This window comes from Ostrinia nubilalis, chromosome 10 (genome assembly GCF_963855985.1).
Source record: "Ostrinia nubilalis chromosome 10, ilOstNubi1.1, whole genome shotgun sequence".
Lineage (NCBI taxonomy): Eukaryota > Metazoa > Arthropoda > Insecta > Lepidoptera > Crambidae > Ostrinia > Ostrinia nubilalis.
The window spans coordinates 11,313,806-11,341,368 of NC_087097.1; the positions used below are offsets into that span (position 1 = coordinate 11,313,806).

The following is a 27,563-nucleotide window of genomic DNA, read 5'->3' on the forward strand; positions in this document are numbered from 1 at the left end:
GTGTCACCAGCTTACACATACGTATCGGTTCGTAGTTCGAAAACGGTTCGAAATAAAGCTTTGAAAGAATTGAAGTCGGGTTTTTTTATTCGACTTTAATTTATGAGATATAAAACATTGATGTAGCTTAAATATTTACGAAGATACAGATGTGTAAGCTGGAGACACGGTACTCCAGCTCGCACATAGTTTTTTGATCGTGGTTTTAACAGTATTTGAGCTAAAGTCTTGAAAAGTGGAAAGCCTACTATTTGGATTCGACTGTAATTTTTGAGGTATAATACATTATCGTAGCATAAATATTTACGAAGATACAGATGTGTCAGCTGGAGACACGTGTCCTCAGCTTACACATAGAAAACAACTCATAGTTATGAAGTTCTAATGGCTCTAATTGAATGACTGAGAGGTTTGATGACTCTAATTAGGCTTTTATTGATGGTATACTTGGAATTGCTCTAGGGCCAATGAGGAAGTTGGAGACATTCAGGTGAAAAAATAATACGTCAAAGACCAGTGTTCTCAGTTATTTACGTGGGAAAATTACCCGAAATATGGGAAATTAATAATAATTTTAGGACTTTTTAGTTATTTATTACTCATACTATGGAAATAAAATAATTTATCATAATAATTGTGTTTTAATGGGATATATTTTCATAGGCAAATTTGATCCTTCCCAAAAATGTGGAACTGCGAAATTCAAATTTTCTTACATTGATTGCAAGTCAGTGTCAGGTTGTATGTTAAAAAAAATCTATCAGAGATAATAATAATATATTGATGATGCATAAGATTATGATTATACAGGGTGGAAACGATAAGTGATCTCACCCGATTATTTCTAAACTATACAAGATAACGAAAAACTTGTTACTGATCCTGAAAGTGCTTCACGAGCTCTTTCAAACGGTGCTAATAATAGGTTCCAGAATAAACTGGAACTATCCGAAAATTCAATGTTTCCAGCTTCCATACATTTGTTAAAGTTACATAATTTTAAAAACTACACAAGATATCGTAAAACTGGTTACTGACTGATACTAAAAGTGCTTCACGAGCTCCATCAAACGGTATCAATATCAAGTTACAGAATAAACTGGATCTTTCCTAAAATTCAATGTTTCCGTCTTCCATACATTTCGTACTATCATGGCACTAATCTCTTGATAATTTTATAGCAAATAAAGCCTAAAACTAATGTTTTTCCACAGATAATTTTAAATAAGATGCAAGTTACGAGTTTATTTAACCGACTTTTTAAGTTTATTATTTAACAAAAATAAATTACACTTCTAATATTATGTCGTCGGCATACATTTAGTATGGAAGCTGGAAACATAGTATTTTGGAATAGTTCCAGTTTATTCTGTAACCTATTATTGGTACCGTTTGAAAGAGCTTGTGAAGCACTTTCAGGATCAGTAACCAGTTTTTCGATATCTTGTATAGTTTAGAAATAATCGAGTGAGATCACTTATCGTTTCCACCCTGTATGTACACAAGATTCGTAATTTGTAACTGCGTGAATCATTTTTGATCAACATTATGTACATACCCTGACTTGCAAACAATGTAAGAAAATTTGAACATTGAAAATTTCGCGCCTACCTCAACGCATTCACCTTTCATCCTTTTAAAATGGCACGGAATAATTCTGTCTACATTTCTAAGTAACATCTGCCGATCTATGTTTTTCTTAAAATAAATGGGTAAAATGTTTTGGCTAACATGGCATCCCCAAATTCACTCACACAATAGACAAACGCCAAAATTTTGCGTCACAGTTTTGTTGTAGCGCGAGTTCCGTCCGCCTTTTTTTATAGGTCCATGTGGTACTAATTTCTTTTAAAACTTCATTATAATGTCACCTTGCATGTCAGTCTATTGCTGTCATAGTGTAAACAAACTTTATTTTAAATGTGCGCAATTGATTTTGTGAATTAAATTGCTAAAATCTTTTTATAGTCGTGAAAGAAAAGTGGTTCACAATGTATTAAAGTATTTGTCGAAGAGAAATACTAAGGGTTCGGACAATATTTTCATTGAATAATGTTTCCGACAAAGGTTGTCAAATTGACTGACATGTTTATCGTATAGTACAGTCCACTATGAAAATTAGCTGTGGTTTGTTTCAACTACCTATTTTAAAGTTTTTTGTCACTTTTTAAGTGTTGAATTTTATGAAAATGGGAAAGAAGTACCGAGTTTGAAGCGTTCTTAGCAGACATTGCAGTTGAATATTCAAGTTCTGAATTTTATTATTGATGAATAATAAAATAAATCCTACTAGCTCGATTGATGGTTTCATTTAATTTATTTAAACCAGGTTACCTATAATAATATTTTTTCGTTAATTATGAAAATATCAAATTAGCCCGTAATCCTGAATCCTGATACATAAAGTTAGCCTATTAATTTAACACAGGTGTTGCACTATCAACATAGCTGGGCACCGTTAATCAAATAGTTAACTTCGTTAATCGTTAAACCGTTAATAAAAAAATTAACTTCGTTAATCGTTAAAACGTTACATTTCGCAAGATTTAACGCAAGTTAACGTTAATCGTTAATCCGTTAACACATGATAATAAAACGAAAAAAATAATTGTATGCAAGGTTCAAATAATTTCGAATGCTTGTACCTATCGCGCATGGAATTTATTCCTCTTTTATGTTTGCGCTACGAGCTTTCGAAATTATTTGAACCTTGCATAAGTATAGCCTGACCAGGAACATAAAAACCCTGGCATAGAGGCGCGTCAATTGCATTTGATAGTGCAACACTGAGTACAGTCGTACATGTGTTAAATTAATAGGCTAAATTTATGTTCAGGATTTAGGATTACGGGCTAATTTGATATTTTTATAAATTAACGAAAAAATATTATTAAAGGTAACCTGGTTTAAATAAATTAAATGAAACCATCAATCGAGCTAGTAGGATTTATTTTATTATTCATAAATAATCAAATTCAGAACTTGAATTTTCAACTGCAATGTCTGCTCATGAACGCTTCAAACTCGGTACTTCTTTCCCAATTCCATAAAATTCAAAACTTAGAAAGTGACAAAAAACTTTAAAATAGGTAGTTGAAACAGACTACAGCTAATTTTCATAGTGGACTGTACTATACGATAAACATGTCAGTCAATTTGACAACCTTTGTCGGAAACATTATTCAATGAAAATATTGTCCGAACCCTTAGTATTTCTCTTCGACAAATACATTAACACATTGTGAACCACTTTTCTTTCACGACTATAAAAATATTTTAGCAATTTAATTCACAAAATCAATTGCACATATTTAAAATAAAGTTTGTTTACACTTTGACAACAATAGACTGACATGCAAGGTGACATGTCAATGAAGTTTTCAGTTACTGTTGCCATTAAAAGAAATTAGTACCATTAGTTTTCCGCAACATGGCGAGGGTTTTTATGTTCCTGGTCAGGCTATACCTACATTATTTTTTTCGTTTTAGTACCACTGCATATCAGAATAAAAACTTGTTTTTAAAAAAGTTTTTTAATTATTATAATTTTATTTTCCACTTTTTAGGGTTCCGTAGCCATATGGCAAAAAACGGAACCCTTAAAGATTCGTCATGTCTGTCTGTCCGTCCGTATGTCACAGCCATTTTTTTTCGAAACTATAAGAGCTATACTGTTGAAACTTGGTAGGTAGATGTATTCTGTGAACCGCATTAAGATTTTCGAAGAATCGGGCAGAGAAAGGTCTGGAGAAAATTAGTGTTTGGTTAAAAACAAATCTCCTCACGCTCAATACCTCGAAAACTAATTACATGTGTTTCTCAATCCATGATAGGTCTCAGCCTGACACAACTTTTAAAATCAAAATTCATAACTGTAATTTCTCTACCTCTATTCTAAATTGTGCTTGTCCTGAAATCATTAAGGTTAAATCGACTAGATACTAGGGTCATACTGGATCAAAAACTTAACTGGCATAACCATATTGAACTAGTCTCCAGTAGGCTGCGGAAACTGATTTGGATATTTAAGGAACTGAGACATATCGCGGATAAACAATTGTTAAAGGATATATACGTCGCTTTAGCACAGTCAGTCACAATATACTGTATTGCTTTATGGGGAGGTGCACTTAAGACAAAATTTCTGGAGGTCGAACGTGCCCAGAGGTCTTTGTTGAAGGTCATGTTTTTCAAGAAAAGGATATTTCCAACTCATACTTTATACGCTAATGCTGGCTTACTGACGGTTAGAAAGCTATATATACTTTATGCTATTTTAAGAAGACATCTTTCTATGGAGTTCTGATCTAATAATGTAACAAAAAGAAGGAAAGATAAAGTGGCCCATATAACTAACGTACACACTCGATTTGCTCAATACCAATACTCGCATTTATCCTCACAAATTTACAATAAAATAAATAAAACTATTGAAATATACTCATTAACATATAGGGAGTGTAAAAGAATACTTACCGAATGACTAAAATATCTGGATTATAATGAGACTGAAAATATATTGAAAATTCATACGTAACTTATTGAAATTTAGGCTAACTTAAATTTTAATAATATTTCACTATTTTCACACAAACACACACACATACACACACACACACACACACACACACACACACACACATTCACACACACACACACATACACCACATTCACACATATTCACACACACACACACACACCACATACTTACTGTTACTTTATTTGGCTCACTAATTTAAATTATACTTTTAATCGAACATGTACTTAATTTAATTATTTAAGTTTTACATAGTCTCGATGTTTAACTTTAACTTTCATTTTTGTTTTTCTTTTGGTTTGAAATGTTTACTGCACCCTACCAAGGTTTTTTACAATGCTATGCTATGGAAGAGCGGCTACCTCTGACACAGGTGCTTATGTACTTAATAGAGGAAGTCCACACCTAATTTGTAACCCTAAAATTGCAGCGAATAAATGTTTTATTATTTTTTATTATTATTATTATTTTATTTTGATGCAAAAATAAAAAAATAAAAATAAATATTGGGTGCTCCCCATACTTAGAACTGAAACTCAAAATTATTTTTTTCATCAAACACATACGTGTGGGGTATCTATGGATAGGTCTTCAAAAATGATATCGAGGTTTCTAAAACATTTTTTTCTAAACCGAATAGTTTGCGTGACAGACGCTTCCAAAGTGGAAAAAAGTTGCCCCCCCCCCCCCTCTAACTTCTAAAATAAGAAAATGAAAAATCTAAAAAAAAACATTTAATGTACCTACATTACTATAAAAACTACCAACGAAAATTGTTTTGAACGAGATCTAGTAAGTAGTTTTTTTAATACCTCGTAAATCGTAAACCACTTATTACCGCGTAATCTTTCATACAAATAACTTAAATTAAAAAATAATAATTTCATAAATCATTGTGGAAAACCTTGGGGGAGGCCTTTGTCCAGCAGTGGACGTCATTTGGCTGAAACGAACGAAATCAATGGTACGGAACCCTTTGTGCGTGAGTCCGACACGCACTTGGCCGGTTTTAGTAGTATCTCAATCTCAGAGCCTTGGTTCAATTACAAACAATTCAGCACCAAAGTGCTCGAAAAGACAAATCCAGCGAACCCAAATTCGATGCGATGCCGCCGTTTCATTTAGGAGTTCCTATGGCCACCTCATAACTCCATCATCAGACCAGCCCAATGGTACCATAACATTGCATTGTCATCGTACTTACATAAGTACCTTATACCAAATTTCAGCTCAATCGGTTGAGGAAAACTGTTCTTAAATTCAGTTGCAAGAGTTGTCCCACACATACTAACAAGTGTCGTTAGTGATCTGGTTACAAAAACTGTTGTTTTGGGTTCTGGAATTTCTGGAAGCCCGAACGTACTTGTCAGAACGCGTTTTTCAGCGTGCCTGCTATATCTTTTTGGTAAATAGTAGGTACTGGATTAACGATTAACGGACTTAGGATAATTTAACGGAAGTTAACGAGTCCGTTAACATTTTTTAAAGTTAACTTAAAAGTTAATCCGTTAATAGAAATGTTAACTTCGTTAATTAACGATTAACGGATTAACGAGTTAATGCCCAGCTATGACTATCAAATGCAATTGACGCGCGCCTCTATGCCAGGGTTTTATGTTCCTGGTCAGGCTATATATGAGTAATTTAAGCGCCACTAAAGGGTTTATTCGATACGAATGATTTGCACAGTTTCAGTTGGATTGGATTGCCCCTTTTCACCATCCCGATGGCAAGCCCGAAGGAGGTAGATAACAGATTTACTATGTGGAACAGATGGGAGTAAAGGATCGTATCGGATTGGGTATTGAAAATTATTTGGGTCGCTTTGCTGTTTGCTTTCTACTTTCCTGATTACGTAAAAAACTTATTAGATCGGTCTGAAAAACCAAAAACGAAACCCAAAGCTGTAAACGAATATAAAAAAATATACTATCAATATGACATTGACAGCTCTTTCCTGTCAGTCACCTGCTGCTAGTTGTCACTGTGACAGTAGAATGAGAGCTCATTTTTTGGGAATGTGGATAGAATTTTGACGGAATTTCTATAAGCTTCGCGTGGCTAAAGTAGTGACCGGTATTCTGGATTATCCAAAACATGGATGTGGAAGAGTGTCTCAAGGAATGGGAGGATTTGTCAGCGGACTATAAGCGCCTCGAGGTAACGACTGATTTCCAAATGGTGCCACCAATGCATTCAACATAATTGCTCATTTCCACTTGGTTCTGATTTATTGTTTACTCAGACATTGTTCTTTGTCTTGGAACTAAATAACAATAAAGGAAATAATGTTTAAGCATTGTCAGTAGTCATAGAATCGATTTATAGAATCCTGTAGTTAACACACATTATTTACAGTATTTTAAACTTTTCCAACGTTACCTCAAATAACAAAAGTCCGTTTTGTTTCAAGTATAAATTATTCCATTCTATCAATAGCAGGTAAAATATTTTCCCTTTATTGAAATTGATCTTTAAATAATATTGATTTTTGATACCTAAAACATATTGTTTCCTCATTCTGTGTCAGATTTATTATTGAATTTATAACTGAATGATAAAAATATTGGTGCTTCCAGACGGTAAATAAAGAGTATGTCACGAAGTTGGAGGAAGTGGGTGAGCTCCAGGCTACGTGCATGAAGGAGATCACTCACCAGAAGTATCGTATGTCTATTATCGCAAATGCTCTCAAAAGGTCAGATCAATTATGTTCGCTTTGATAAGGATAGTTTCCGTATTTGTGTTTACTTGTAAACGTTTCTTAACTAATAACTTGAGAATGTAAGGAACATTAATAGTTTTCAACTGAAATTCTTCTTTGAATTACATAATTAAGTAATAAATAAAGTTTTAAATTCGAGGCTTAACATCATTATCAGTATCTCGGGAGGTGGCAAGATAAAAATATTTAATTTTATGCCTTACCTATACTGATAAGCTTTAATAAAATATAGAAACAACATTTTTGTTAATTAGTGACCGTAAAAAAATATTCTGAAACAAGATGCCACAGCGGAAAGATATAAAAGAATAAAGTTCTTTCCATATTGAAAAAAATATCTTTATGATTATGATCTAAATAAATGTTTATTTATAGGCTGGCACAGTTATGACAAATGTAGGTTTTTATTGCTTAATATTGAAGCTGATATCTGTCTATCTACCTATTAATTTATCTACCTAGGGATTATGATCCAATGATAATACAAAATTACATCGTTCTTGGAAGATTAGTTTTGTTCCCAACTACTTATGTGTGGTTTTAAAATAGGCCTTATCTGCTGAACCAATTTGAATGAATTTTTGTATTGAAATAGGTGTGACCTTGGGGAAGGACAGTGACCATTTATTAAAATTATTACTTTTGAATGAAAAATACAAGTAAATCAATAGTACAACAGGCTTTCTGTGACAGACTTTAATCCCTGCAGACGAAAGCTAGGCCAGAAGTGAAATTATTATACTTATTTTTTACATTAAAGTATTATCATAGTCTTCTAATAATATTTTTTTTTACAAACAGATTTGATAAGAAGGGTATTACAAAAGATGAACGCCTTGCCAAACTGGAAAAAGAGATAATGAAAAGAAAAGCCATGCTGCATGAAATTAATACCACACTGCCCAAACAGAACAGCCTGTATCTCCGTATTATACTTGGAAATGTCAATGTTTCTATTTTGAATAAAAATGACAAGTAAGTGTTTTAGAATGAAACCCAGCGTATGGCCATTTATTGTGAAGTAATGAATTCACAATCTGAGTATTTTCTTATGAAAATATGAATTAAATTTTTTCAGGTTTAAGTACAAGGATGAATATGAGAAATTCAAACTGATATTGAGTGCAATAGCATTTGTTCTTGCTGTTGCAAATTTGTACATAGATTTCAGGTGAGTATTTCTGCCATTTCAAATCTAAACTGGCTACCACCAACCAAATAAACAAAGATTTATGACTATGACTACCTTATGTTATTGAATTAGATGCCCTTTTGCAATAAAAATGTTTAGTTTAATGTGCAATGAATGGTTACATTTAATAAAATAAATACATATATTATGTTTTTAAGACCGCTGCAACTGATACTGATATTCTTGTTGGTGTGGTACTACTGCACGTTGACGATACGCGAGAGCATTCTGAAAGTGAACGGATCGAGGATAAAGGGCTGGTGGCGGCTTCACCACTTTATTTCCACCATTGTGTCTGGCATACTCCTCATTTGGCCACAGAACGAGGCGTGGGAAGAGTTCAGGCACACATTTATGTGGTTCATCGCTTACATAAGTAAGTATGATTAAGTTTTTGGTGTCTATAATAAGTTCTACACCTATAAGATCTCAAGGCAAAAAGGTAGCCTGCTCCTGCTAAGATACGCGGCGTTATTTTATTTTATCGAGACATTTTAACGTATTAGACAGTAAGTCCAATCGTTAATATTGACGATATTATATAGTGGCGCGCATCCTCAGCGGGTAGGCGTAAAATAAACGCCGCGACACGTCAGAGTTAGTTTTTCGATTGGACTCCAAATTACTAACAAATTAATCAGCTAACATATAGCCTTCGACTTTTATAACATCCTAAAATAACATCCTAAACCGCAGCAAGTATCTATTTTGCATAAGTGCAGTGTTGTTTTATTACATTTTCAGGTGTCGTTCAATTCATGCAATTCAGATATCAGAGTGGTGTGCTATACAGGCTGAAAGCCCTGGGGGCTCGGCATAACATGGACATTACCATTGAGGGCTTCCACTCATGGATGTGGCGTGGTTTGTCGTACCTACTGCCATTTCTATTCGGCGGATATGTATTCCAACTTTACATTGCATACACCCTGTATAATATCAGCTTCCATCGGAGTGCGACGTGGCAGGTATGTGCAACTTTATTTAAATATCTACGTGTCGCCAACTTAAATGTCCTAGTTCACATGCTATAGAATAGTAATGACTCTCGAAGCAAGGCTTTAATTTTATAACGTCATTTCTTGTGACACTGGCAGTGCCGGATTAGCCACGTAGCAAGAGTAGCAAATGCTACGGGCCCCGCGAATTTGGGGGCCCCGCGCTCCAACGCCTGTCTGACCGAAATAAAAAAACCGGCCAAGTGCGTGTCGGACTCACGCACAAAGGGTTCCGTACCATTGATTTATGACATTTTTTTTTTAATTTAAGTTATTTGTATGAAAGATTACGCGGTAATAAGCGGTTTACGATTTACGAGGTATTAAAAAAAAACTACTTACTAGATCACGTTCAAAACAATTTTCGTTGGTAGTTTTTATAGTAATGTACATCATATGTTTTTTTTAGATTTTTCATTTTCTTATTTTAGAAGTTAGAGGGGGGGGGGACCAACTTTTTTCCACTTTGGAAGCGTCTGTCACGCAAACTATTCGGTTTAGAAAAAAAGTATTCTAGAAACTTCGATATCATTTTTGAAGACCTATCCATAGATACCCCACACGTATGTGTTTCACGAAAAAAAAAATTTGAGTTTCAGTTCTAAGTATGGGGAGCCCCCAATATTTATTATTTTTTTATTTTTGCATCAAAATCTTAATGCGGTTCACAGAATACATCTACTTACCAAGTTTCAACAGTATAGCTCTTATAGTTTCTGAAAAAAATGGCTGTGACATACGGACGGACAGACAGACAGACAGACATGACGAATCTATAAGGGTTCCGGAACCCTAAAAAGATTAATTTAGATAGGAGCGTAAAATATCTTGCATGCCTTAAACGCGAAGCGCTTAGGCTATTCTTTACTTTCACTTGAAAATCTAAAACTCGATTTCATCACGTTAAATCATAAAAATAAGTAGGTAGGTATTTTACGAACTTTTTAACGTGAATGTTCTAATGTTTAATTATATTATAATCGATATATTTAGACTAGCATCTATACCACATTTCTACCCTTCAAGCGGCCAGATTTTTATTTTTTCTATAGGTATACATTTATTTTATGAGTTTACGTAGCCGAGATTATACTTTTTTAATCGATTTTAATATAATATAGACTATCAATATTTCGAGAAAACAGGCGAACTATTTAAATTTTATTATTTAACAAAAAACGTATGACAAAGATCATTTTACAAACAACGTTTGAAAACCTAATAATTTGACAAACTTTCATTTCGCAGACATATTACTTTTAAAACAATCATTTGACATAATACAGGTTTCGCAAATATTTAACTTAGGAAATAATTAAACTGTTAAATAGGCCAGTAGAATTAAACACAAAAATGAGTTAAATCGGAAATAATTCATACTAAACATTTTAGTGCTTTAATGGCTTTATTAGTTGCCCATAAAGACTCTTGTTTGCGCGTTGTCTGGCTTTACGTTGTTTTGCCAACTAACACATTAAAAAAAAACAATTTGTAAATTAATGTTTTAGCATAATATTTATTTACATGTCTCTCATGATCACTATAGTTAGGGAGGCGAATAGGGGAATTTTCGGCAATACTCGAGCGTGGCAGTTTAAGATATGAGAGATACCTTAGACCTAATAGAACAACCAAAGTAAAGTATTTAGCTCTATTATGTAGTGACGCGCGCCTGGGATAGACGATCAGATTAGTAAAAAAAAAATGGATAGTCTGAAATACTCGAGCGCGTCAGATTAAGATATTGGGGGTTGATTTTAGTGTTTAAAGACTAAATTTAACTAATCTGACGATAAGTCCTTGACGCCGCCGAGTTATAGGGTCGCGAACTTGTAAAAAAAAAAACGTTAATCCGGCATTCTCGAGCGCGATTTTTTTATTTTTTATTTTGAAGAATATAATCCAAAACTTACTAAAAATACAAAATCTGCCGGTTTCCGCATGACCGCATGTGTGGAGAAGCCATTTCGTCTTCCTAAGAACGCGTTACGGAATATAAGTCGCGAACGATACATTTTACAAAAAAAAAGTTTAAATAAACAAAAAAGGTAATTTTATTACATTCTTAAATTCCCCATTTTATCAAGGAGAAAGAAAGGAAAAAAAAAAGAAACCAAAAAACCTTTTTCGGTCAGATTAAGAGAACCCACCAACATTTTTGTCAGATTAAAAAAATATGCTTTCAGGATACCGAGATAAACCTCCCCTATGAAAATCTGACGCGCTCGAGTATTTCAAAAAAACTTTTTTTTTTGCATTTTCAAAAATTCATCGTAACTTATCGTCACGCCGAAATCGACAGTTTTTTTAAAGGGAGCTTCCTTGGGGCCTACTTCCGAAAATCTGACGCGCTTTAGTATTTTTTTTTTTTTTCATTTTTGACTATTTTATATGCCTACCCCCACCACGCAAACCGGCAGATTAGTATACCGTTGTTATCAGAGGCACTCGGGGCATACGTATCTGACGCGCTCGAGAATGCCCAAGTAACTGTTTTTTTTTAACATTTTTAAAAAACCGTACACGCCAAACCCACCGCTAAAATGGTTTTTGCCATACGAGCTTTTCTTTTCGAAATTATTTTATCTTTCGATTTTGATAGGTCTCGACGGCGCCGTTGAATTACGCCATTTAGCTACCTCGCCTCCCTAACCACTAACTGCAGTGGCGAACGTTCAACATTAAAACGTATTAAAATGAAGTAAGGAACACGATGGGACAAGAACGTCTTAATCATCTTACTTTGTTGAATATAGAGCATGATTTGCTTAAAGAAGTTGATATTATTGAAAGTGTTATCTCTAAATGGCAATGCCAGATTTTGTATGGAAGGTGGCGTCTTTTTTTTTTCGCGCGGCCAACGACCAAACCTTATTTTTCTATTACAAAATAGTGTAATAAACCAAACTTACTATGACATGTATACCTCTAAACTCAGTCTGAACTGAGTTACGAGCATTAGAAGTTTCATGATTTTACATAGGTACCTACTAGATTTGCTTTCTGCGTGCAAGCTTTGTAAGAAATTGCAACAAAATAGTGACATTTTATATGTAAACAAACAATAACATCAATTATAGGCTCTAGCCATCAGTGTGGAGCAGAATCAGCGCAATAAAATAAACGTCACTATTTTGTTGCAATTTCTTACAAAACTTGCGCGCAAAAAGCAAATCGTAGTTTGTAAAACATCAAACTTCTAATGCTCGTAACTCAGTTCAGACTGAGTTTAGAGGTATACATGTCATAGTAAGTTTGGTTTATTACACTATTTTGTAACCAAAAAACATGGTTTGGTCGATGGCCGCGCGAAAAAAAAAAAGACGCCATTTTCCGGCATTGTCTTTTGCCCACTGTAATCAAGAAAAGTTCATTTGTAACAGTTTTGTTTCATTTAATACCCTAAACTTGAGAACCTAAAGCAAACCAAGGGCCCCTTGATAGAAGTTTGCTACAGGCCCCGCGCTGGCTTAATCCGGCACTGGACACTGGCAAGCTATTTAAGTTGGTGGCACATTTATTAAAAGTATTCAACTTTCTTTAGCATAGTGTGGTTGCATAATAACTCTGAGAGGTGAGGTATTGTGTGAAAGTTAATCATTTTAGTAAGGTACTGAAACATTATCTATCGTAAGCGAAATAAAATGATTTTGACAGAGTTAAAGTAGTAACAATACAAAATATAACGATGATAACGAAGAAAAAAACAGTCCCCTTACTCAAATGACCACCTTTTATCACAGAAAAGTTGCTTAGTAGTCTATAAGAAACTTATTTTAAAGAGCATAGAGCTCATAGGAGCTTTAAAAATGGACTCTAATTCTCGAATATAAAACATGTTTCCCCCCAACAAACAAACAACAGGTGCCAGCTTTAAGCATGTCGTTCCTGTCGCTCGGAATCGGCAATACGCTGACTACCCTCATAGTGATACCGCAGAAACTCAACGAGCAGGTACTGTGAGAGTGCCCGACTGCAGAAACCTTCACTGCACGCATTTATGTATGTGTGTCATAGTAGTAGCGATTGTCTGGTAACAGTGAACGAACAAAGAATAATGGCAACCCCTAAAATAGAAACTTGTCACACACACTGCACTGACAATGGTTGCGTTTGGCGGAAAATAGCGCTGGCTAGCGCTAGTAAGTAAAGTGGCGGCGTTTTAGCGGTAAGTGCTGTCACTGTCAAAAAAATGTATGGGATAACGCACAGCCCCCCTAGACAAAACGCACTTTTTGATCGAATCGAAAATCGAATCCGTCAAAACTCCATACAAAAAAGGGGCTTTTCGACCACTTTTCGACTGCTTTGCGATTATAATTTGCACTTTGTCTAGACCCACAGATATCGTGACTTTTGAAGTTTAGCAAACGTGTCCTAGCCGAAAACATGTTAAAGTTTCGGCGGTTCTCATGGCGATCGCCATGTTGCTAACAATTTCTAACAAGCGATATTTTCCGCTAAACGCAGCCAATATTAAACTCAGTTTTTAATTTGAGCCAGTAATTTGAAGTTAGACTGTCACTTTGTAATCTTAGTGGACGAAATTTTTCTTTTTCTTTTATTTATGACCAGAGACTAAATTGCAATATGATTACTGTTATATTCTTTGGTTCGAATGTTATATTAGTAAAATTACTGACCAGATTTAAATTAGGTAACTGGGTCTATATGGCAAAGACAAATAGATTAGGTGGTTGACACAATTTACCAACAATCTAACCCAGAAAACCAAAAGGTTGTGAATCTGTGTCAAAATTGGGTGAAAATAGATCAGATTCATCCAATTTGCTATAATACTTTTTTCGTTCACCGTTATATCGATGTTCTAACAAGAAAACGATGAAATTTATGGTAATGTTATGGTAAGGTATGACGAACTTAGTCAATTTAATAAAAATAATATATGTAGGTAGTTGTTTATAAAATTACTGTCGTTTTCTTCTTGGACAACTTTAGTATATTTAGAAAATGTTAGTACCGAATTTGAACGCATAAATGCCCATAACTCCGCGTAAGTGCTGCACCCATTAAATACTTTGTGATTTTATTATTGGTTATTTCCTACTAACATTTTAACTACATACCTATTTGCATGTTTTTTTATTTCCTAATTACCATGTCTATTTTATATTTCTTTATTACTTTGGCTGTCTGGTGTGTAGTGGCGCTACCGATTTAATGTTAATAGCTTTGAATCAAGAGTCGATAATTTTTTAATGTTGATGAAAAACCTAAAGAGGAACAAAGCTAATTGCCATACACACACCCATAAAAAATAATGTAAAAAAAAATCTTTCTAACATAATGAAATGATTCACAGGATTAAACAAAGAAAAATGATGGTGGCAGCACTTTCGCAGACAGTTATATTTATGTATAATGTATAAGTATGTAGTAAATATTTCACGTGGACCAACCTAGACTATCTATCACCTAGCTTTTGGAGCTACAAGAAAAAAATATTAAAATAAAAATTCGGATCATCATTAGATAAGTTGGTGAGATTTTAAAATTAGGTTATTTCCCATCGCCCAATTCAAATGCTAGGTGGTAGACTAGTAAACTTTAGTTTGTTTGTCTATTTATAATTTGCATTGTCTAAAATAATTGTTATAAAACAGATATTTTAGCGCTATTAAAGTACGTAATATGTTTATAATTTTAGTTGTAGTATAGCTCCAATCGAACTAAAACGAACAAAAACGCACGAACTCAATAATGGGTCTTACATAGAATCGGTTTTCTAGATGCTATAAAATAGAAAATCTCATCGTGTTTTAAAAATATACTTAAATACAAGTACTTTGACAGGTAACTGAAACAATACTGTCTCACAATAAAATTAGAATGCAAGGACATAACTAATATTATGATGTAATTTTACTGTTTTTTTATTATACCTAGAACACATACTTATTACGCAGTGTTCAACGATGATGATGATGGATATGATTTTAGTTATATGATTTAGATTATATATGTGTATTTGCTAATTTTATTTTCTACTTTTGTGAATGTATGTATTTATATGTATAGTAGTATGAAGTATCACAATTAAAAGAGATCTAGAGTTGTGCCAAAATGAATCGAATACTTAGATTTATAATATTAGTCTAAACAAAGTTTGCATGAATGGTTTATTTATTGCATGATGTGAGAGTCTCGTAGTTAATTATATTATATGGTAATTTATTGTTGAGAATTCTAGCAATCTATGCTGTTATACAGGGTGTGGATTTGTAAAACAACGCCCATCTCAGGGGTGGTAGTATACACGACACTGAAGCCAAAAAAATAATAAAAAAAATCATGGAAAAGTCCATGAAATCAGGAAAATGGTATTATTACGCGGGCGAACTATAGGAAAAGTCCCCCCCGCTCTCCCAGGGCGGCGGGGGTGGTGGGGGCGGTAATAAGCGCCGTCTTGAAAGTTTTAGGAGACGTTTGAACAAGGTTTTTTACTCATAAAATATTTAGTTAGAATGTTATTTATATTTTTCTTGTAATTACTTTCATGTGTACTACCACCCCTTAGATGGGCGTTGTTTTTCAAAACCACACCCTGTATAGCGGTCCATTTATTTATAGCACATTGTCAAGTTGGGTGAGACTGTATAAATCGTCTCTAATGATAGGAAATCGCATAGTATGAGCAGTTATAGTGGAATGTAGTTATTATTGTGATTTTGTAACGAATGATAACAACGTAGCTAGGTTCAAATGGAGATGCATAAGTAATTCACGCTTTAATTACGCGAAAATATATGGCACCATATTAATCACCACTCGGTAGCCACTTAAAAAATTGTAGTTTCACAGTTGCGCACGAAGTTACGTGATTCTCAAATGAGGGTTTCCTTAATTGCGTTCAACAGTTGGCACCCCTGACTGACGAGTGGTCCATGAAAGACCTTTTACCTTACTCGACAGTGGCGCCAATTTGGTGGTTGCACCTATATTATATCGCGCCATCACCAGATGGCGCGGCTATAATATAAGGTGTTATTTTTTGTACTGATCATACTTTACCAACGCATCTAATAAAATCATACAAATACAACCCAAGTGTTTTTAAAAAAAAATTCAGGCTAGTTTTTGTTTTTACTTTTCCTAACAAAAAAAAGATATTATTTTTACAACCATCCTGTCTTCACTCACTGCCTCTCTCTCTTTCTTTACTCATTTCATTCATACGAGTACGAACAATGGCCGCGCGCATTCATTCAACGTTCACACACATAAAGGTTAGATTACACTAAACCTACGTTACCAAAAATTATCACTCGTGAGTATGTACGATGTTACGTCATGTTAATAGGTACTACGCGCTGGGAGAAACAAAATCTAGCTACATAAGTAGGTAAATAAGTGTATTTTCATTAGTGTAATAGCGGGGGACTTTTCCAACGAACCGAGGCGAATCATCCGCGTTAAACTAGAAATTTAAAAAAGGATAGAAATTGGAATTCAATATCTACGGTTTCGTAATGCCTACGCAATTTATTTAGAGACGTAATAAAAAATTGATAGGTACATACCTATTACTACTTCGCTTCGCTTCAGTGGAAATGCACCCTAATATTGAATATGAATAGGTGTTGTAAATAAAACACTGATCAATTTTCCTGGTTTTAATTCCTAAATTATGATTTGCCATCACACTTTAGATTCATTGATTTTACTTATTCACACATTTACCTATTTTGAATGTTGTTATTTAAAGTTCCTAGGTTATTATTACACTAATCACAATACATTTTGAACGTCAAGCCTTTGTTGAATGTTCACGTAAACACTGTCTAGCACTGTCTAATCTAGCCACGATCGAATTGAGGTAATGCTTTCGGGCTGCACACTTGCTTGCTGTTCACTAGACACCACGTCGGATGTTGTATTCACAATTCGCGCACTAACTTTTTTACGGAAAAAGTCCCTTTCGCGTAAACAAGCACTCATCTGTCCAAATCACACTGTAGGTATGTACCTAGGTAGACTTCCGCAATAACCATCGATAGAACTAGGTCGCGGTCGTGGCCCTTTGGCAACAACTTGATAAGGCATTCCGTATTTTTACGCAAAAGCCGCCGTCTGCGGCGCTCGCATCTGGGTACCGCCAGCACTGTGCCGGTGATTGAAATTGAAATCCAGAACTTCGTCCTCGAAGCGCACGGAATCTCGTCAAGTCAGGATACGGCTGCGCTCCCTGAAGCGCTGCGCGGCTCCAAACAAGCAATGAAGGTTTTCGACTCGTCAATGTTTCTCGTCGGCCAGTTAGTGTGCCCGAAACATAATTTCACCTGCGTTTTGTTATTGATCAAGCGCGGCATTGTAATAAATCACACATACACTGCAATACGTTTGGGCGCATTGGACGGACTGGGACGATTTATTTATGTTGTTGCGCTCCCGCATGCCGATCGGCGGCTCGGCGCGGGCTGTGGGCGCGGAGCGACTGGCATGGCAGCGAGCGATATCAATATGGCCGACTCACGCGGCGCGGCACGTGGCAGGTCGTTGCCCTCGGCCGGCTACTACGATAGTGCGTACAAACGAATACTCACCGCGCTCAAAGGATGATTTATTTTTTATTTTTTTCGAAACATTCTTTGTCGTTTTACTCGAAAACTAGCCTGAATTTTTTTTTAAAAACACTTGGGTTGTATTTGTATGATTTTATTAGATGCGTTGGTAAAGTATGATCAGTACAAAAAATAACACCTTATATAGTCTATGTTATAACTAGAATTTTAAAACGATCATAAACGATGCTCAAACAAAACTATATTTTAACCAATCAATAACAAGCTAAAATCTAATTAAATGAAAATATATCCTACCATGTCGTGCTTTCTATTTTATCAGGGCTTAGATTTTCTACACCAGCTATTAAATTGCGTTTTAAAAGGCACAAATATTGATTGATTTGGTATTTGATTTTGTTTATTAGTTCGGTTTTTCTGTGATTATTTTTTGTATACCTATTTGTTTTTCTTAGTTAATACAGTTTGTGGCTCAACCATTGTACGTTTTTAAACGAAGCCAGATCGACTAATGTTAAAAATATTGTAAGCGTTCAAATCAAATAACCAAGATAATATTGTTTTAAAATCATTGATTAATTAAGAACAGGACTAGTCATATTTCTGTCGAGGCATATTTTATAGCTTGAATGTATATTTGGAACTTAATGTAACCTATCTATGAATAACTAGTAATGTTAGACAAATGTCTAAAATTCGAATATCTTTGTCAAATTAATTTTAATTTTATGAATTAGTTATAATCTCATTTATTCCTAACAAACACCTTATTTTTCATGTGTTTTACCTACTGTAATTTAAAAATAAATAAATGTAGGTAGACACACATATATTTAGGTAGTAAAAGTAAGTTTTGCTTAACATAATATCTCAGGATTAACATGATACATTATTATTACACTTTGATTTATATCAAACTATTTAAACCATTTTTAATTCTACGCTTAGGAAATACAATGGTTAATTGTGATGTTAGTACTTACACGTTTACTGTACTGATTTCTTTTGATATTAATTTGTAATTTGTTGATTTATTGCTTCGCTAAATTAATAAATTGTTTTTAGTTTAATGATGCTTTGTGATTTCTTTTTATTTACATTTGCGACATTCGACAGGTGCCTTACCTAGCGGTTTTGTTCCTTATGTTGCACTGTTTCAACATGTACACAATACTGCAGACTCTGAAAAAGAAAACGCAGAGTAGCATGAAGCTCCGATATAGGTTGCGCGCCATCGCATACCGCCTCTCCAATGAGCTCGCCGTGCTGGTACGTGCACAGATTGTTTTTAGGGTTAACCAAGCTGCATACTCCAACGAACTTTGTCTAGTGCTTATTGGTTATAGAAATGTCGCTAAAACTTTGTATGAACTGGAATTCGCTATGTAACGTTTTTTAAGAACATTAGCAATCATCATCGTTGCACTTTACATACCGAAGCTGTTCATACAAAATAATATTTTATTTGTATCATATTTAGGTCTATAACTGTGTCATAGCAGAGACAATGTTTAGTTGGAACTCGGTTTGGCTTGAATTACTTATTTTGCCTATGAAGCTCCACCCACTCCTTATGGGCGGAGCTTCGAATGCATGTTAGGTGCCGTCTGCTGCAGTATTGTCGTATATTTTAAACATATCTATCTGGATATGGATAATTTTATTATTATGGTCCTACTGGTGGTTTTATACATGTTTTGCTATTTAAAAATCCATGTTTGACTTATTTGACAAGACTAAATTAAAATTATTTTGGTTTTATGAGGTATTTACGTGGTTATCAATATGTATAATCGTTGTTATATATTATTGTATATGTGTATGTAAAGGGCTTATTTTTATCACAATTTACTGAATCAGGGTACGGAAATGTTAAACCTCATTTTAAATCTTAAAAAAGTAACTAAATAAAACCACAATAAAATAGTCCTAGAGATAAACTTCATTTTAAATCTTAAAATACTAAAGTAACTAAATAATACATCAATCTAGTAATTAAATAACAATACCTTCTAATTTGGCGTATCATCACTTAACTAAGTGGTGGAGGAATATTGATCCTATTCCATCCTGTTAGCTCATCAGAAATAGACGACGCTCTGAAAGTAACATCTCTTTAGACGAGCTGAACATCTTGTAAGTTTCAATAAAAGTAACCTAGAAATCGCAGTTGTACAACAGACTTCCAATATTATTAGGTAGGTAGAGCGTGCGAAGAACCATTCATTTGCAGTACAGAGGTACCTAGTTGTTTAAAATTTTCATACATTTCGAAGAAGTTTCTCTACTCTAATATTGGGTGCGGATGTGTGCTGTGCCGTGATTGTGAAGTTTGAATTTTTTAAATGTTTATGTATTGATTTGTTAATGTTTTTTATAACTTTGGTTGAGTTATGTAGTGTCTGTCTGTGTACGTAGGTCCCTCCACTAGCGCGACAGGTGTGAGGTACGGTCAGAGGCGGCGTAAGGCGTAGGCGACGTGGGCCACCGCCTACGGCCTCGCGGTACAAGGGGCCTCGCGCATCAAAAATTTTGAAAAAATGTATACAAGGTGGAGATGACAATATCACAATACGAACATTGACTATTAAATATAAATTCTTGATAGCTAAACAATGTAGTTAAAAATAAAAATATATTTTTTTCCAAACAAATTCAGCCATAATCAGACACAAAATTAAGCAACAACACGGTTTTAAGTGACGAACATTATTCTTTGGCGCAATATTCCTTTAAAAATAATCACTGAATCAAGAAATCAGAAACTGTATAGTATGTATAGACCTTTGACCCTTTTTTTTATTATTTCATAAAATCCGTCTTCAGGTCGCCACTAGGGCTTGCAAAATCGGATAGTTTTCAATTCCAGAACTGATTTCCGATATTGGGCACTCAACTCCGGAATTCCGGAACTAGTTCCGGAGTTGGTTAAAAAAAGAAAGCGCCACCCGACAAACATGTACACGTATGTGGCATCCACTTCAGGACCTTGTCCCATCGGCCGTCTGTTCTACGTACTATGTGCCCTGCCCATTGCCACTTCAGCTTGCAAATCCGACCGATATGTCAGGCGACTGTAGTAATCTCCATATTTCTGGTTCGATCTCGAAAAGAAACACCGAGCATTAGCCCTCTTCATAGCACACTGTACAACTTTGAGCTTATTATAAGGCCTATTTATAGTGAGAGGCCACGTTTTCAAAACATAATGTCATCACTACTACTGGTAACACTCACTAATTGTAGACTTTCGTCTTTGAGTACTGAGGTGTTTTGGTTGAAAAGATGTTATGTAGTTTCTCGTACGCTCCCCAGCCGAGTTGGATTCGACGTATTATAACGTAATATAGAATCGCCCTCGTGCTCAGCCAGGCTCAAAGACCTTCTAATAGTCCAAGAACGCCAGTCATAATGGCAAGTTAGACTCTTCGGTCTTCTGTATAACCTGCCGTAGCGTATAGATGTGGTATATGGTACTGTTAACCTTTTCGATAACCGGCTTCCTCGAGAGGCTATAAGTCATCGAACCTACGCGCGAGACTATTCGTGATGACTCTCAAAAACAGCTTGTAGACATGACTCAGAACCCAGATGGGCCTGTAATTCCTTAATAAGGCTTTTACCCCTGTCTTGAAGAAAAACACCACTACGCCTCTGTTCCATGCCTCTGGCATTATTCCCTGGAGAAGACGAAGTTACAGAGTCTCTGAAGAACTTTCAGTATCGGTTTTCCACCCGCCGCGATCAGAAGCTCCGAGGTTATTCCATCATCACCCGGTGCCTTGTTGTTTTTTAGTTGTATGAGAGCCATCCTAATCTCGTATAGGCTGATGTCCGGGATATCTGATAGAAATGGAACGCATCCCAAGTAGTTCCTTTTCTGGCCGCTACTCTCTGTGGCGCCTCTGTTTTTTCTCTTTGCGTGCAAATTGTGAACGATTGTGAATTCCCAATAAAACTGGTTGTTTTATCAAGAAAACGTTCTTTATTTGATCAAAACCCTACATGGTAGCAGAGCGTAGTTGCAAATAAAGAATTCCGCAGTTTTACCAGTTTTACCGAGGGAAATAAGATCAGTAAAAACTTTGAGGTTACCCGGTTGGCGTGGTCAAGAAAATATTCTGCGTATGGTGAAAATACACCATGTCGAGCTCAAATATGTTTCACATCGAGAAGTTGAATGGACGAGAAAATTTCGCCACGTGGAAATTTGGTGTAAAAACATATCTGGAGCACGAAGACCTGTGGGACTGCATAGAGCAAAGTGCAGGAAAAGCCGTCGACCCAGTGAAGGATGTGAAGGCCAGATCCAAACTCATCTTGTTGATCAACACTCAAAACTATGTACACGTTCAGGAGTGTAGAACCGCCAAGGAGGTGTGGGACAATTTGCACAAAGCCTTTGATGACAACGGGCTAACAAGAAAAGTGGGTTTGTTGAAGGAACTTATAAATACCTCACTTGAATCAAGCTCAGGAATAGAAGACTATGTGAGTAGAATAATGAGTGCTGCACATAAACTTAGAAGTATAGGTTTCGAAGTGAACGATGAATGGCTGGGCACATTAATGTTGGCCGGTCTATCAGATGATTACAAACCCATGATAATGGGGTTAGAGAACTCAGGTGCCAGAATCTGTGCCGACTTTATAAAAACAAAATTGCTTCAAGAAGTGAAAACTGAAAGTTCAAGCAGTGCATTGTACTCTAATTCCAAGAAAAATCAGAATCAGAATAAACAGTTCAACAAGTCAAAGCCACCAAACAAATACAAGGGTCCCCGATGCTACAACTGTAATGGTTTTGGACACTTGGCTAAGTTCTGCAAAAATCCAAAGAAAACAGTGAACAAGGAGAGTGATAAACAGGAAGGATTTATTGCAGCCTTTTCAGCTTTTTCAGGTAAAAGAAGTGAAAAGTGGTTTATTGACTCCGGAGCTTCGATGCATATGTGCAGTAACAAAGATTGGATGTACAATATTCATGATTCATCAGTGAAAACTGTCACAGTGGCTAACAGAGAACCATTGTCAGTGGAGTGTGTTGGAGATATCAGCATACATATTTCACAACATGGAAATATTCAGTTGAAAAATGTACTTTATGTACCTGGATTAGCAGCTAACCTGTTGTCAGTGAGCACAATTACTAAGAATGGTTTCAAGGTGTCATTCAATGAGAAAGGGTGTAACATCACAAATGCTAATGGGAAATTGCTGTGCTCTGCCACCTTGACAGATAAATTATATGTTTTGAATACCCACATAAATGATGAAACTGCAAACTTGGTATGTAACAAATCAAATGATATTAATTTATGGCATCTTCGGATGGCCCATTTGAATGTTTCAGCTCTGAAGAAATTGCCTGACTGTGCTGAGGGGGTTGTGCTAACACAGGATCCGCAGAAAGATATTCAGTGTACTGCCTGCTATGAGGGGAAACAGACAAGGTTGCCTTTCAAACATGTAGGTACCAGAACAACAAAGCCGTTGGAGATGATACACTCGGACCTGTGCGGGCCGATGGAAGTTGCATCTTATGGAGGTATGAAATATTTCATTTCTTTCATAGACGATTTCACAAGAATGGTTCACATCTATTTCCTTAAAGATAAACAAAATGTGTTGGAAGTTTTCAAGGATTTCAAAAGGAAAGTAGAAAATCAGTTAGATTATAAAATTAAAGCCATAAGAACCGATAATGGGAAAGAGTATTGCAACACTACATTTGAAAGGTACCTAACTAGCTGTGGGATTACCCACCAGACCTCAACCCCCTACACCCCTCAGCAAAATGGACTTGCCGAGAGGATGAATAGGACCATAGTAGAGAAGGCTCGGTGTATGATGTTTTTTGCTAACCTAGAGAAACCAATATGGGCTGAAGCTGTGGCGACCGCGGCTTACATCATAAATAGATCGCCAACTAAGGCTATAGGAGATGTGACACCATACCAAATGTGGACAGGAAAAGAACCCCAAATTAAGCACATGAGGATATTTGGTTCAAAGGTGATGGTACACATACCTAAGGAACGACGCTTAAAATGGGATAAAAAATCCACTGAGATGATTTTCGTGGGCTACTGCGAAAACACTAAGGGTTATCGCATTATGAACCCACAGACTCACCAGGTTACAAAGAGCCGTGATGTTGTTTTCTTTGAAAATGTGAAACAAACTAATGAATGTTCCATTTCAGTTAATCCCACTGAAGATGTGTTGGCCAAGTCGGAGGAACATGTCAGTTCTGAACAGAGCAATTCACCAGAGGAGCCTGTCAACCCTCAAGACAGCGGATCAGTTGTTGGGTCTATCTTGAGTGGAGCCGAAGACTCGAGTGAATATGAAACTGACACCGGTGACCTTGATGACAGCTATCAACCCCCGAGACAGTTTGTGAAGCAGGTACAACCAACAAGTAACATCACACTGAGACCACGTAATAAAGATCACCAAGACAAGAAGGGATTGTTATGCCTTTATACAGGTGTTTCTGATCCACAAAATGTAGAAGAAGCTTTATCATCCCCACATTCTTGTGAGTGGAAAAAGGCAATGGATGAAGAGTATGCATCTTTGATGGAAAACAACACGTGGGAGCTTGTAGACCTACCACCTGATAAAAAGGCATTGTCAAGCAAATGGGTATTCAAAACAAAGACTGATCAACAAGGAAATATAATTAGACACAAGGCAAGACTGGTCATAAAAGGTTATGCGCAGAAGCCAGGCATAGATTACCAGGAAATCTACTCTCCAGTAGTGAGGTATGCTTCCATCAGATATTTGTTTGCACTAGCAGCACAACATAATTTACAGATACATCAGATGGATGCTGTATCTGCTTTCTTACAAGGAAACATAGACACTGACATATATATGTTACAACCGGAGATGTACAATGAAGGAAACCAGGTATGCCACTTACTCAAGTCTATCTATGGTCTCAAACAGGCGAGCAGGCTGTGGAACATTAAGCTGAGCCTAGTGCTGAAAGAGATGGGAATAGAACAATCAAAGACTGATCCCTGTGTTTATTATGACATCAATAGAGGAATTTTTCTTGCAGTATGGGTCGATGACATAATAATCTTCAGCTCTCTGCCAGCAAATACTGAAGAACTGAAGAAAAACCTAAGTACAAAATTGAATATGAAAGATTTGGGTTCTGCAAAGCAATGTGTGGGCTTCAACATAACTAGAGATGGAGACACAATAATGTTAGATCAGGAGAAGTACATAAATGAAATATTATCAAGATTCAATATGACTAACAGTAAACCAGTAAAAACTCCTATAGAAGCTGGATTGAAATTCAACAACAATGATGAAGCTACATATGATTGTCCTTATCAGCATGCAATAGGTTGTTTGCTGTATGTCGCTCAGGGAACGAGACCAGACATATCGTTTGCTGTGAATGCCCTCAGTAGGTACAATAAGGAACCTAAATCTGAACACTGGGCAGCTGTAAAAAGAGTAATGAGATACCTACAGGGCACAAAACACTACAAACTAATTTATACCAAGAATGGTCAAGATGAAATCACAGGCTACTGTGACGCCGACTGGGCAAGCGACACCCGGGACCGAAGGTCTTGCACGGGTTATATTTTTGTTTTGCAGGGTGGCGCCATCTCTTGGGGCTCGCGCAAACAACAAACCGTGGCCCTCTCCACGGCCGAGGCGGAGTACATGGCCATGTCGGCGGCGGCGCAGGAGGCGCTGTGGCTGCGGCAGCTGCAGGGAGAGCTGGGCGGGCGACGCGACCGCGCGCTGCTCATCTACAGCGACAACCAAAGCGCCATCAAGCTTACTGCTAACGACTGTTATCTACCGCGATCCAAACATATAGACATTCGATTTCACTTTCTTAAAGAGCATGTTAACAGTTTAAGTTTAAAGTTTTGTTATGTAAAAGGTAAAGAAAATGTGTCTGATATATTAACTAAGGGGACAACAGTAGATAAACATTTGTTTTGTGTATTTAGAATGGGATTGCGTTCTGGGGTGGGTGATAGAAATGGAACGCATCCCAAGTAGTTCCTTTTCTGGCCGCTACTCTCTGTGGCGCCTCTGTTTTTTCTCTTTGCGTGCAAATTGTGAACGATTGTGAATTCCCAATAAAACTGGTTGTTTTATCAAGAAAACGTTCTTTATTTGATCAAAACCCTACAATATCTTCGATATATTGTCGAGTTAGCTTAGCTCTTGGTGGAACTATCCTGTGGTTGAGCTATTAACAGGTTAGGTGACCGTGGTATAATCATTTTGAAAACTTAAAATAATTTATGAAAAATTTCAATATCGGAATACGTTATTGGCTTCAGTTCCGGAATTGAAATATCGGAAAAAACCTATCCGGAATTCCGGAGTTACGAAATTCCGGAATTCCGGTATTCAAGCCCTAGTCGCCACAGAACAAGGCCTCGCGAAATCTGTCTTGCCCACATCAAATTTAGGTCTTGCCCCGCCTCTGGGTACGGTGTTGGTAAGTAAATTAAATGTTAACGGGTTTTGGCTATCTCCTATTAGGGATTAAGGTTTTTTTATGGTTTTGAGGGTTCAACTAACTAATCCAATCCATTTTCCGTAATATGGTTCATTATTTACCTGATTTATTTAGCAACATTTTGTACCTATTAGTTGAGTTTATTTCAAAAGTGCGAGCACCATTCCACCATAGCAAAAATTAAAGGCACTTAGCATAAATGAAGTCGTTAAGAAGACTTGAACACTAGCAATAGTATAGTAGCAAGTACATTAGCATGATTCAGTATTATTAGGTTTAATTTTATGCATATACAGGGTGTTAGGTAAATGGGTATATGAGCCGACACTAGCCCATGTTAACATGGGCATATAAATGGTATGGTGAACTCACAAATTTGATATCATCATTTTAATTTTTTAAATGTTCATACAAAATAAAATTTATAAAATCAGATTTGTATGAAAATTAAAATAATTAAAATGATGATATCAATTTTCTGACTTCACCATACCATTTGTATGCCCATGTTAACATGGGCTAGTGTCGGCTCATATACCCATTTACCTAACACCCTGTATTATCATTCTTTCTTACATATGGTATAGGTTTTCCCAGTAAATTTTAACGAAATTAATTTCCATTCTTTCATCCATCACCCAAAAAATATCTAAACGGAAATATCTGTTGGCCTAACTCATCTATGTATAAAATATTTTATACACAACTGCTAAGGGTATTAATCTATGAATGCTTAAATAAGTATATTTTTTTAAACATTTGATAATTATTTACAGGAACAAAAATGGAGACAGAATAAATTGGAACCAAAATCAGAATAATGTTTTAATTGGTCTTTCTAAATGTGATTACTAAAACTGTTTTAAATGATGAATGGTTATTTCTCTAATGATTGTATAAATGAACTCAATACAGTTTATATTTTCGTATTTCATAATATTTGTAAGAATATGTATACTATGGTGTTATATCTCTTGTGTAAATATAGTTATTTAACAAAATATGTGTGAATGTTATTTTTCCTGAGAACCTACATTTTCAACTCATTTT

The 27,563-nt window shown here is 35.7% G+C and overlaps 1 protein-coding gene and 1 long non-coding RNA gene across 4 annotated transcripts in view; one reads left to right on the forward strand and one right to left on the reverse strand.

Annotated features, from left to right (window-relative positions):
- Nucleotides 1-2,934: 2,934 nt before the first annotated feature.
- The window catches only part of LOC135075259 (uncharacterized), a 173,773-nt gene continuing 149,144 nt past the window's right edge, over nt 2,935-27,563 (reverse strand). The window contains exon 2 of the long non-coding RNA XR_010257990.1: nt 2,935-3,466. This is a non-coding gene — a long non-coding RNA (uncharacterized LOC135075259). The remainder of the gene's footprint in view (nt 3,467-27,563) is intronic.
- LOC135075249 (transmembrane protein 120 homolog) lies at nt 6,499-27,516 on the forward strand. 3 transcript variants are annotated; one of them, XM_063969629.1, is made up of 8 exons: nt 6,499-6,697; nt 7,117-7,235; nt 8,064-8,237; nt 8,341-8,433; nt 8,613-8,830; nt 9,199-9,422; nt 13,317-13,406; nt 14,776-18,167. In XM_063969629.1, exons 1-8 carry the CDS (start codon nt 6,635-6,637, stop codon nt 14,779-14,781), a joined length of 987 nt encoding a protein of 328 aa, XP_063825699.1. In that variant the 5' UTR covers nt 6,499-6,634; the 3' UTR covers nt 14,782-18,167. The 3 variants fall into 3 exon arrangements, with proteins under 3 accessions (XP_063825699.1, XP_063825698.1, XP_063825697.1); XM_063969627.1 differs by lacking the exons at nt 13,317-13,406; nt 14,776-18,167 and adding exons at nt 19,112-19,264; nt 27,290-27,516 and having other exon boundaries at nt 6,500-6,697; XM_063969628.1 differs by having other exon boundaries at nt 13,317-18,171.

Excerpts from the sequence above, each read along its gene's own strand:
- LOC135075249 (XM_063969627.1), top strand. The coding sequence starts at position 6,635 with ATGGATGTGGAAGAGTGTCTCAAGGAATGGGAGGATTTGTCAGCGGAC. Across the intron at positions 6,698-7,116 it reads CGGACTATAAGCGCCTCGAG|ACGGTAAATAAAGAGTATGT; the intron begins GTAACGACTGAT and ends TGGTGCTTCCAG. Across the intron at positions 8,831-9,198 it reads GTGGTTCATCGCTTACATAA|GTGTCGTTCAATTCATGCAA; the intron begins GTAAGTATGATT and ends TTACATTTTCAG.